This window comes from Hemitrygon akajei, chromosome 4 (genome assembly GCF_048418815.1).
Source record: "Hemitrygon akajei chromosome 4, sHemAka1.3, whole genome shotgun sequence".
In the NCBI taxonomy this organism is placed as follows: Eukaryota; Metazoa; Chordata; class Chondrichthyes; order Myliobatiformes; family Dasyatidae; genus Hemitrygon; species Hemitrygon akajei.
Genome location: NC_133127.1, coordinates 56,433,094 through 56,445,737, shown reverse-complemented (window position 1 = coordinate 56,445,737; position 12,644 = coordinate 56,433,094). Strand labels below are relative to the sequence as shown.

The 12,644-nt window shown below is 40.1% G+C and overlaps 1 protein-coding gene across 1 annotated transcript in view; it reads right to left on the bottom strand.

Annotated features, from left to right (window-relative positions):
• Positions 1–12,644, bottom strand: part of wfs1b (Wolfram syndrome 1b (wolframin)) — a 30,504-nt gene extending 17,860 nt beyond the window's left edge. Inside the window, exons 1-2 of the mRNA XM_073042660.1 lie at positions 12,454–12,644; positions 4,277–4,362 (exon numbers count right to left, since the gene is read on the bottom strand). Coding sequence (XP_072898761.1) covers positions 4,277–4,362; positions 12,454–12,574 — 207 coding nt within the window. The 5' untranslated portion in view covers positions 12,575–12,644. The remainder of the gene's footprint in view (positions 1–4,276; positions 4,363–12,453) is intronic.

The window sequence follows — 12,644 nt, the reverse complement described above, 5'->3', positions numbered from 1 at the left end:
CTCTAAATTTAAGGCTATTCAGGTAAATCTCCAAAGTCCATCTATCAACTGCTTTAATCTTAAATTACTGAAATATACTGTTTCTAAAGTATTCAAATATAAATATTAACTGTCTTCAAAATTTAATTTTGTTCTGGTATCATTCCAGTGAATGGAATAGCAGACCCCCTCAGGCCTATATACACTTTCAAGGTGAGTATCCAGAACATAAAGAATCATAAGATGGCAAACAACTAGCCTGAAAAAATATCCCAAAAAAATGGTAAAATATTCCTTTGACTCTGCAAAGTTTTTTTTTATTATTTTGTGAGTAAAGATATATTTTTCTTCCTGTTGAATGTACCGGTATATAAATATATTTTAGGTTCTTCCTGTTGAATGTATATAAATATATTTTAGGTTCTACTAGGAATTGCAAATGATTATATCATTTTGTACCTCTACAGTGCAAATCATCTCCTTTCTACATAACAGAAGCAGCCGGAAGACTCCTTTGCTGTGTCTTGGCATGCAGGAAGCAGATCACTACTGCACTGCAGTGTCATGTTACACAGACGTGCTTACCAAGATATTTCTAGATTGCTGTGCCACTTTGAACATTTAGTTTAGTATATCTCTGTACTGAAATCAAGGGTCCTTTATATCCAAGTTCACCAATAACACTAAATTGGATGACACAGAAAATGATGTTGCTGGGATCAGAAGAGATCTGATCAAGTGTGTCCACAAAATTGTTACTGATAATTTTTTTTAAAAAGAGAAAGATTAGAAGATAAAACAAAACAGAAATACTCTGAAGGTTAGAGAGTATCCATGCAGAAGGAAATAGAAAGGTTATTTTGAAGCTTATCACAAGTACAGAAATTCAAACAAGAGTAAATCTGTTGAATGCTGGAAATCTGAGCAACACACACAAAATGCTGGAGGAACTCAGCAGGCCAGGCAGCATCTATGGAAAGAAAAGAGTACGGGCGACGTTTCCGGCCAAAACCCTTCAGCAGGACTGGGCAAAAAAAGCTGAAGAGTAGATTTAAAAGGTGGGGTTGGGGGAGAGAGAACCACTGAAACCTGGAGGGGGAGGGATGAAGTAAAGAGCTGGGAAGTAGATTGGTGAAAGAGATAGAAGGCCATGGAAGAAAGAAAAAGAGGGAAGGAGCGACAGAGGGAGGCGATTGGAGGGGAGGGAATGAGGTGAGAGAGGGAAAAGGGGATGGGAAATGGAGAAGGAGGGGTTGGGTTGGGGGACATTACCGGAAGCTTGAGAAATTGATGTTGATGCCAAGAGGTTGGAGGCAACCCAAATGGAATTACTTGTTAGATGATACAGCACAGAACAGGCCCTTCTGCCCAATGAGCTGCACTGCCTAGCAACCCACATTTCATCAGAGGACAACTTACAATGATCAACTAACCTACTAACTGGTACGTCTTTGATCCGTGGAAGGAAACCTACAGGATTCACAGGGAGAACACACAAACTGCTTACAGACAGCACTGGAATTGAACTCTGCACTCAGGAACACTCCCAAGCTATAATCAGGGAATGTTATGTTGCAACTTTACCAAACGCTGATTAGTCTGCATTTAGAGTATTGTATGCAGCTCTTGTTGCTGCACTGCAGGACAAGAAGAAGATTATGCCAGAAAGAGCACAGAAGTTATGGACAACTTTAGTGATGGGGAGAAAATGAATACACCTGGGCTGTTTTCCCCTGAGGCTAAGTAGTTGAGGGATGATCTGATAAAGGTATAAAATCATGGAAATATAAATAGGGTAGAATGTCAGAATTTTTATCTAATGGAAGGGGTTTTTAAAAAAAGTACATAGATTTAAAGTGTGAGGAGTTTAAAATTTGGCAGAGAAATGTATACTAGTTGATATCTGGAACTCACTACCAGAGAAAGCATTCATATCACATACAGTCACTATAATAGTAAAACATTCGGACAGGCATTTGAAAAGGCAAGGCATAGAACAGACCTAATACAAGCAAAATAGATTTGTGCAGCTGGGCATAAAGATTGGTATAGATGTGGTGGGTCAAAGGGCTCAGATCTGTGCTACAATTATAAATCATGGGGTGGTTGAGGCATGGGTGAAGTCACTCACTGCATCAAATCCTCTCCATCTATCAGACATATTGAATAATTTTTCACTGTTAAAGTAAACCTGCCATTCTACAATTGCACCGGAATCAAATTACATTTAAAATCCAAGTAGTTACATCAAAAGTAACAAACTGAGTATTTTTCAAGCAGAAGTACAGAACAGCCTTAAAACTCATATTGAGATCAGCAAGTGCAGGGCCTTGCAGATATCCTACAACTAGGAACAAACTGGCTAGTTGGATGAGCTCAAAACAAGAGCTTCAGCTTCATTTCAAAGGCATAAAGACACTTTTACACTGCAGTTATCTCAACTTCAATTGCTCAAGGTATCAGCAATTCAACAAACGTGAAACTTCCTCCAGTACAGCTCTTGCCAGTTTGGCTCTTTGGTTGTCTCCAATTATCTCTCCCTGCAGTGGCTTGGCTAATCTCACTGGCTACAAAATGCTTTTTCACATTATGGCTACCACATTGAGTAACAGCTGAATGATACTGGGAATGGAACAAATGAAGTATCATATTCAATATTATCTAGTAGCAAGGCATGCTGTCTGCTGCAAGCCCCACACTGGACTCCCTACAAGTCACCTACCAACACAACTGATTGATAGATGACACAACAGCCACAGCTCTACACACCGTCCATATACGTCTGGAGAAGAGGAATGCTTATGTGAGAATGCTGTTCTTGGACTACAGTTCAGCAATCAGCACCATAATTCCCTACAAGCTTGACAAGAAGCTGACAGACCTCAGCCTTCACCCTGCCTTGTGTAGCTGGATCCTGGACTTCCTGTCAGATCACCAACAGGTGGTAAAAGTGGGCTCCCTCACCTCTGCCCCTCTTATCCTCAACACAGGTGCCCCTTAGGGCTGTGTCCTAAGCCCCCTCCTTTACTGTCTGTATACCCATGACTGTGGCACCACCCACAGCTCTAAAATGCTAATTAAATTTTCTGATGACACTACACTGATTGCCTAATCTCAAATAATAATGAGGCAGCCTACAGAGAAGTCATCACCCTGACACAGTGGTGTCAAGAAAACAACCTCTCCCTCAGTGTTGTAAAAACAAAGTTGCTGGTTGTGGATTACAGGAGGAATGGAGACAGGCTAACCCCTATTGACATCAATGGATCTGGGGTTAAGAGGGTGAACAGCTTTAAGTTCCTCAGCATAAACATCACCCAGGATCTCACGTGGTCTGTACATACCGGCTGTGTGGTGAGAAAGGCACAATAGTGCCTCTTTCACCTCAGATGGCTGAAGAAGTTTGGTAAGGGCCCCCAAATCCTAAGAAATTTCCACAGCAGCACGATTGAGAGCATCCTGGCTGGTATGGGAATGTAATCCCCTCAATCTCAGGACCCTGCAGAGAGTGGTGCGGACAGCCCAGCGCATCTATAGATGTGAACTTCCCACTATTCAGGACATTTACAAAGACAGGTGTGTAAAAAAAGGCCTGAAGGATCATTGGGGACCCAAGTCACCCCAACCACAAACTGTTCCAGCTGGTACCATCTGGGAAGTCGTACCGCAACTTAAAAGTCAGGACCAACAGGCTCTGGGACAGCTTCTTCCGTCAGACCATCAGACTACTTAATTCATGCTGACACAACTGTATTTCTACAGTTATATTGTTGTACATACTATTTATTATAAATGACTATAAATTGCACATTTAGACAGAGACGTAACGTAAAGATTTTTTACTCCTCATGTGTATGAAGGATGGAAATAATAAAGACAATTCAATTCAATAAACATTTACAACAGCAGCTGAGCAATACAAATACAATTATAGTAAAATGTCACACTTAAAGAATAATATATCCCCTATATATACTACCCCAGCCACGTTTGTGAAATTAAATGAAGCTTCAAATTGACTAAAAGGCAGATAAGATGGTCCAGTCAAAAGAAAGTTTCTGAACACACACAGTATACACATAAAAAATATTGCTAAGTGACTATGCTCATCCACATAGTGTAGGTGGGCAAACAACATGGATAATTCCACAATAATTCTCAAGTATTTGATTATTTCCTTTCTTAATCATGTAAAATATATGGAGGCAGTTGACATGAAGGAAGATTGAGATTATATGAGCATTAGCTGAGTACATTTCAATCACCAAATTTCTTTGCATAAAGTTCATAATTCCACCTCAGTCTGTGCTGCTGCATCACCATCTCTGGCTTTCTGTTTCTGTTCCTCTATTGAAATGTTTTCTTCCTCATTTAGTGGTTCCTCTAAAAAAAATTAGAACAGACAAAAAGGAATTCAATAATTTCATTGATCAGCTTCATCTTCCTTTAGTGCAAAGCCAATCATTATGCAACTGTTCTGGCACAATAAAACTATAGGTTATACAAGACACACCATATTGCGAAGGGGCTCATGAAGTACTAAGCATCTGAATAGTTAAGATAATACATTACATCCATGTGATAATATCCTGCCAGCTGTGCATGGCATCTATTACATCAGGAGCACTAGAGATGACAACAGTGGATTATCATAGGCCAATAGTGAATAATGAGAACTCACAAGCGGGAATTGCTTTTTTCTCCTTAGTCAGTATGGTGGCGATCTTGCTCTATTGAATCATTTGTAACTCTATCAAAGAATAGAGGATTTTAATCAAGAAAATACCTTTCAACTGACAAAGATCAAGATCAGGTAATGCACAAAACAAAAGAACCTAATGAGAATCTAAAGGGCGAAAAATACAGAAAATAAGAAGCTGCCTGCAAAGACAGGGCAAATGCTTGAAGAGTTATTCAAACTTGGAAAAAAAGAGTTTTAAATTATTTTTGGTGAAGGTTTCTTATGGTATGCAAAGACAATCTAGACCCAAGAATTGTAGGTCAGTTTAAAAAATTGCAAATACTACTGTTTTTTTTTTTGAAAACAGGTTGCCAGGTGTGGTTAATACAGATCAAGACAACATATTAATAATATTGAAGAATGTAGATTTAATTTGTAATTAAACTTCAAAACAGACCAGCACCAGATTGCACCTTTTTGGATAAATAAATAAAACCTGGATTTATCTTAGGATGGAGATGTTTAAGTGTTTATCTATTTGAAGACAGGGTTGCATGATTCAACAAATGCACAAAAAATGGCAGTATAAAATCTTCTAAGACAGTCTCTTAAAATAGGGGATGACTCGTTTCCACTCTGGTTTTGTGGCTTACGAAATGGTTGATGAGACCCATGTGGAAATCAGAGGCTCTTCTGCAGATGAGACATACCGTGCCTGACTAAGCACGCAAGTAGCTGGGTAGTTGTGATGCTTTGCATTCTCTCTGCCCATTATACAAGGCTCCTTCAGTACCAGCCCTGATGTACCTTCTCCACCTTGAACCACCAGATATTCCTGAGAACCAGTAGGACTGTTTTACTAATGAGGCTTTGAATCATTTCTTTCCTTCACCTGGAAATCTCTTCTATGCAGTGAGCTCAGAGCAGCTGATTTCTAGAGTCTGGTGGTGAGCATGCAAATGATGTGATCTGTCCAACAATGCTGGCTAAGTTAACAAGGGTCTCAATGCTGAGGATATTGGTTTGAGGTATTAGATAAGTGATCCAGTATATGCATATTGAATAAATTAAAAATTGTGCAAAAAGAAAACCCAGAAGTAATATATCGGTTATCCTTCCATTGAGTTCAGAGAACTTTGCAGAGATACAATTGATGGTAACTGTTTGGCATCTGCTGTAGATATTCTAGAACTTGTAAGTATACAAGAGGCAGCAATCACTGCTGTATGTGAATCATGAGTTTTGTGAGGTCAGAGGTCTTGATCTTCAGACATTATTTTGAGTGACCAGAGGTTGTTCTGGCACATCACAAACAATAGCAAATTTCATCACTGGGGTCTTTCTTTGCTAAGTGACACCCATGATATGAGTAGTAGTGTGAATTTTCCAAAGTCTTGGCATGAATTGTTACCATAAAAATACATGGTTGAACAGTGGGTCAGGTTGGTGAAGAGCCTCTAACTTGTAGATGTTGCTTGTACAAGCTAGCCTCTTGTATGCTTCAGTAAATGAGTTGATAACTTGGAACTCTCACTCCAGGCTTACACAATCATAAGCTTAGTAATTTTATAAATTGGTTTATTATTGTAACATCAGAATTAGGTTTATTATCACCGGCACGTGTCGTGAAGTTTAACTTGGTAGCAGCAGTTCAATCCAATAAATAATATAGAAGGGGGAAAAAATGAAATAATAATAAGTAAATCAATTATAATATATGCATATTGAATTGATTAAAAATCATGTAAAAAACAGAAATAATATGCATTTAAAAAGTGAGGTATTATTCAAGGGTTCATTGTCCATTTAGGAATCGGATGGCAGAGGGGAAGAAGCTGTTCCTGAATCACTGAGTGTGTGCCTTCTGGCTTCTGTACCTTTTACCTGATGGCAACAGTGAGAAAAGGGCATGCCCTAGGTGCTGGAACTCCTTAATAATGGACATTGTCTTTCTGAGACACCGCTGCTTGAAGATGTCCTGGGTACTTTGTAGGCTCATACCCAAAATGTAGCCAACTAAATTTACAACCCTCTGCAGCTTCTTTCAGTCCTGTGCAGTAGCCCCACCTCCATACCAGACAATGATGCAGCCTGTCAGAATGCTCTCCACGGTACATCTATAGAAGCTTTTGAGTGTACTTGCTGACATAGCAAATCTCTTCAAATTCCTAATGAAGTATAGTCGCTGTCTTGTATTCTTTATAACTGCATCGATATGTTGGGACCAGGTTAGATCCTCAGAGATCTTGACATCCAGGAATTTGAAACTGCTCACTCTCTCCATTTCTGATCCTTCTGTGAGGATTGGTACGTGTTCCTCCGTCTTACTCTTCCTGAAGTCCACAATCAGCTCTTTCGTCTTACTGACGTTGAGTGCCAGGTTGTTGCTGTGACACCACTCTGCTAGTTGGCATATCTCGCTCCTGTACTCCTCATCTCCATCTGAGATTCTACCAACAATGGTTGTATCATCAGCAAATCTATAGATGGTATTTGAGCTATGCCTAGCCACATGGTCATGGGTATATAGAGAGCAGAGCAGTGGGCGAAGCACACACCCCTGAGGTGCACGGGTGTCAATCATCAGTGAAGAGGATATGTTATCACCAATCCGCACAGACTGTGGTCCTCTGGTTAGGAAGTCGAGGATCCAATTGCAGAGGGAGGTACAGAGACCCAGGTTCTGCAACTTCTCAATCAGGATTGTGAGAATGATGGTATTAAATGCTGAGCTATAGTCGATAAGCAGCTTCCTGACGTACTTGTTTGTGTTGTCCAGGTGGTCTAAAGCCATGTGAAGAGCCATTGAGATTGCATCTGCCATTGACCTATTGTGGCAATAGGCAAACTGCAATGGGTCCAGGTCCTTGCTGAGTCAGGAGCTCAGTCTAGTCATGACCAACCCCTCAAAGCATTTCATCACTGTAGATGTGAGTGCTACCGTGCGATAGTCATTAAGGCAGCTCACATTGTTCTTCTTAGGCACCGGTATAATTGTTGCCTTTTTGAAGTGGGAAGCATGTACCAAGGTATATTGAAGAGCTTTTGTTTAGCATGCAATCCGTACAGCACATTTCAATACAGAAGTATACTGATGTAGTACCAGATAAAATAATGACAGTACAGAATTTTTGTTACAGTTACAGAGAAAGTACAGTGCAGGTAGAGAATAAAGTAACACACACAAAATGCTGGAGGAATTCAGCAGGTCAGGCAGCATCTATGGAAGTGAATAAGCAGTTGACATTTCAGACCGAGACCCTTCATCAGGATCATATTATGACCTTGCACTTTATTGGAATGCAAGGTCATGACAAAGTAGATTGCAAGGATAATCTTACACGGAGACTGTTGAGTAGTTTTACAACAGTCGGTTAGCAGCTCTCCTTAAGCATCATCATACATGCTCTCAGGTTTTGTATCTTCTGTCTGATGGGAAGGTGTGAAGAGGGAACGTTCAGGCTAGGTGGGGCCTTTGATTACATTGGCTGCATCACTGAGGAAGCAAGAAGTGGAGGAGTCCATGGAGGGAAGGCTGAGTTCCATGATACACATACTACCGAAGTTCTGAACATTTGCTCACTGCTGTGGAATGTTTGTTGGACAGGAGATGGACAATTGAGGCCAGAAAGTCTTTAAAAAAAGTGATGGAGCAACAACGCTGGTCTTATTTGGCCTGATTTTCAACATCATTTGTAAGGGCCACTGCTCATATGTCATCTTAAAATTTATGAAGGAGTCCAATTTATGTGGGCAGCCAAATTTGAGAATACTCCACTTCTCCTCACTGTTAATGGGAACCAATATTTAAGTGAGGTCAAAAGTTGCTCTCTGTACTCCTAAGAGTTGTAGTGCGGTGAAGATTATGCCCACGACCCTTTACTTTCAATGGTGAATGTGCATTGAGGTGCAGAACCAGGCCTTCAGACAATGGGTTGTGGTGGTTTTGGATGGTCCTGACAACAGTCGTTACCACAATTAATTTGTCTCTTTCCTTGAGGCTAATTAGGATTGTGACTTCTCAAAGGTTTACTGGTAAATCCTCTTCTTCATGAATATGGATGATTGTGGATTCAAGACTGAAGTTTTTCAACGGTAGATTTGCATTAAGGAGGTAGCATGGTCCTAAGGTGGCTTGGGTTGTTGAGCTGTGGGCCTTTTGACGTTCAGTTGTCAGAAGTGGTGGCCAGGCTGGACTGGATAAGCTGCTGTAGAATTTCTAGGAGACTCATATCAAAGCAATATTTGAGGTGTTGAGGTATTGACTACCTGTCCTTAACAATACTTCCCCGATTCATGGCCCTCAGTGGCGTGGGCCTCGCATGCTTAACAACGAAATCAGCATCAGGTTTACTATCACTGACATATATTGTGAAATTTGTTATGTTGCAGAAGAACAGTGCAATACATAAACAATTAAATTACAATAAGAAATATTCATAAAATTAAATACGTAGTGCAAAAAGAGAGCAAAAATAGTTAGTGTTCATGGGTTGGTTCACTGACCATTCAGAAACCTGATAGTGGAGGGGAAGAATCTAAAACATTGAGCATGTATCATTAAGCTCCTCTACCTCATCTCTGATGGTAGTAATGAGAAGAGGTCATGTCCAAAATGATGAGGTCCTTAAGGATGGACGCTGCCTTTTTCAGGCATTGGCTTCTGAAGATGTCCTCAATGCTGGTGTGGCTACTGCCTACGAAGAAGCCAGCTAAGTTCACAACTGTCTGCAGCCTTTTCCTGATCCTGTGCAGTGGCCCCTCCATATTAGCATTGAGGCATTCTCACACACTGTGCTTGTTAGTAAGTTACTGAGCATCCAGTGATTTTTCTACCCCAAATATTCTTCAAGTAATCGATTTTCTGCTGGAGAATAGCTTGTTTTCCCTTGAGGAATGAGCAATTTCCAATTCAGAAATATCCTCTTAATCTCCTGATGATTCTCATTAAACTCGTCCTGCTTATCTTGTAGAGAAGCCAAGAGTTTTAGTACACGTGATAATCAAGACTGAATAGAAGGGCAGCTCAAAAATTACACTCTAACTTGCTGGTTCCTGTCAGATGGGTATTAACATATTTTTTGTGTGAGGGACCATCTAAGAAGATCTACCTTTATGGCACACCTGAAAACTGATCAATCGATCTTCTTGTAACAATATTTCCAGTATTGCAGAGGATCTGCAGCCCGGTTAATGGAAATAACAAAACAGACTAAACACTGATCAATCCAGCAATCACCACAAAATAACTAGGTAATTAAAAGAACACTTAAGGTCACTTATGGAATGAATATCAATCATGGGTTGACTTAGATTTTCAGAAGATATTTGACAAAGTTCCACATCAAAGATTGCTGAGCTCACAGTGTTGGAGAACACTAGGGCATCAACAGAAAATTGGCTAGCCAACAAAAATTAATTAGGTGTAGCTTGGTCTGCTCCTAGTCAATAAAGTGAAGATCCTATTGTTCAAAAAACAAACTAGAGCATTATCTTAGAACTTAATCAAATGAATCTTGCAATTTTTGATCAAGGTTCTCGGCTCAAAGCATCGACTGTTTAGTCTTTTCCATAGATGTTGCCTGGTTTGCTGAGCTCCTCCAGCATTTGGTGTGTGTTTCTTGCAGTATCTAATGGGTTTTAATGTAAAGGATGCTTTACAAGCTACATATTTGCCAAGATAATCTAAAACTTCATATCCTCCTAATTGCACAAGATCATTTGCTTTCAGAGGGTATCTGATTATTTTTAGCTACATAACTTATTGTTAGACAAAAACCAAATAATAATCCTATTCCCTTGCATTAATAAAACAATCTGTGTGAGGGAATGACAAGCCAAATAGATTCAGCATAGGTCTAATGGAAAAGCTTAGATTTTAGTTGACAGAGATTTATTTTTACTGTTGGTGAGTAATGTCATTGGAATCTCACCAGAACCTGAACAGAAGTACTGGGAAAGCATGCAGCTGATTGGACTGTGCCACGCCAGGGGTGAACTACTTCTGCAACCAGCTTGTTTTCATTCGAACATTGTAAGCAAACTAAACAGAAATCAAACTGACGTAAGAAAGCAGATGCATTTAAAGTGATTTCTATAAGATGAGCAATGAGAAGATGTAGTTTCAGTGTGATATGATAGCTTTTAAAATCTTTAATGTAGTTTTCTTTAAAACAAGTAATTTGAAACAATTATCAATACCACAAGATATTTGGCAGATGTTGGAAATCCACTGGAACACACGCAAAATGTTGGGAGATCCAAATAAAAACACAATTAACTCCTGCAACCCAACAGAAGCAAATGAAAAGGAATAACAAGTCTCATTTGACAAACACCATCAAGCACAAAGTCCAAGCATGATCCATTGGTATTTCACTACAATAATCCACTCGAATACTTGAGACAGGCAAAGCAAACATCAACCAAGCTTCATTGCTAACATTTGAGGATGTGATTAGCTCTTGAAGAACATCTGTTAATGTTGGATTCATTCAAATGATTAAAGACATTCTTTTTCAAAAGCCACGGACAAAGTTAAAACAAAACCAATCACTGGAGGAGTTTGTGGAGTATGAACATGCCAACACTAATACTCTTGCCAACTATTCTCCACCACCATGAGACAGAAAGCTGCACTGGTGCACACACAAATGTCTAAGCATATCGGAGACTTGACGAAGGGCCTCAGCCTGAAACATTGCCTGTTCCTTCCGTGCTGTAGATGCTGCCTGACCTGCTGAGTTCCTCCAGCATTTAGTGTGTGTGGCAACAATTATCAATGCTGGTTTGGCTTGTTCAAATATCTCTAACTCTACAAAACAGTTCTTCGATCAATTTTAACATTGCTTCCCCTGCCCTTTTTTCATCACCATCATCACTCACCCCACTTCCTCAGTTACCCTTAAATCACTTGTTAGGGTGCACTACTGCATGCCAATTGATGCCAGTGAAGATACAGACAAAAAAACATCTATTACCTATAAAATCTTATTTCCATTACTTTCTATTTATTCAGCTTCAGTTACATTAAGTGCAACTGGAAATTATTAATCAGTGTTAGATAGGGTTGAACACTAAATAAGGCCTTGGTCTGTGTTTTTGAAGCATGCTTTCAAAATTCTTTGTTTTAATTGCAAACTGCTATTACTTTCCCCTTAAAACCTTCAGGAGATTTTGTCAAATGTTTTGACAACATAGCATTGTTTAACAGCATTTTTCACATCCTTCATCCAAGAAATCCCAAACATCCTGGATCATTCAAGTCTTGCTTATCTAGAGTCATGCTACAGTGCCTGATGCCCAGTTTGAAAGGGGCGGGTTGGGACAGGGATGGGGAGAAACAGGCACAGTGCCATCATAGCTGCACCCTTTTAAGTACCCAATTCCGTTGAAGAAGGTTTACATTGATTGCAATCTCCTTTCACAAATGCTGTTTGAGTGTGTGTGGCTCATTTTGAATATCCTGATGTTTAGCTTGGGAAAAAAATGAACTAATAGTTAGGTTTGCAAACCAAGAACTTTAGGTAAATAGGGAACCTATTGCTGTACGAACATTATGTTTTTAAAAAAAGCGTACCACACCTTTCTCCTTACAAGGGCTTTCCCGCTTACAAGCAATAAAGATTTGTCAAACCGACAAAGTTTTTATGGTCACAGAAGCCGTGTCCTTATATTCTGCATGTTGTATAGAAGAATATGTTCCACTTGTGATTAGGACAGACTACTAACACATTTGGAGTCGGCCAACTGTTGATGAAGCGTTTTAGGTGGACAAGGTGCAAAATACTAACCATTTTCTGCTGCCGATTCCGTAAGGGTCACTGCCTCTGATCCATCCCGATGCACATCTTCAGCAGCGGCATTCAGCTGTGACTTGCCCTGCGGTGGGACTGCCAGCGGCTCTGGGTCCATCTCGGCAAGCACCGCAGAACCTCCGCCCGCCGTGCCCGCTGCGGCAGTCTGCCCGATCCTGTCAGACCGA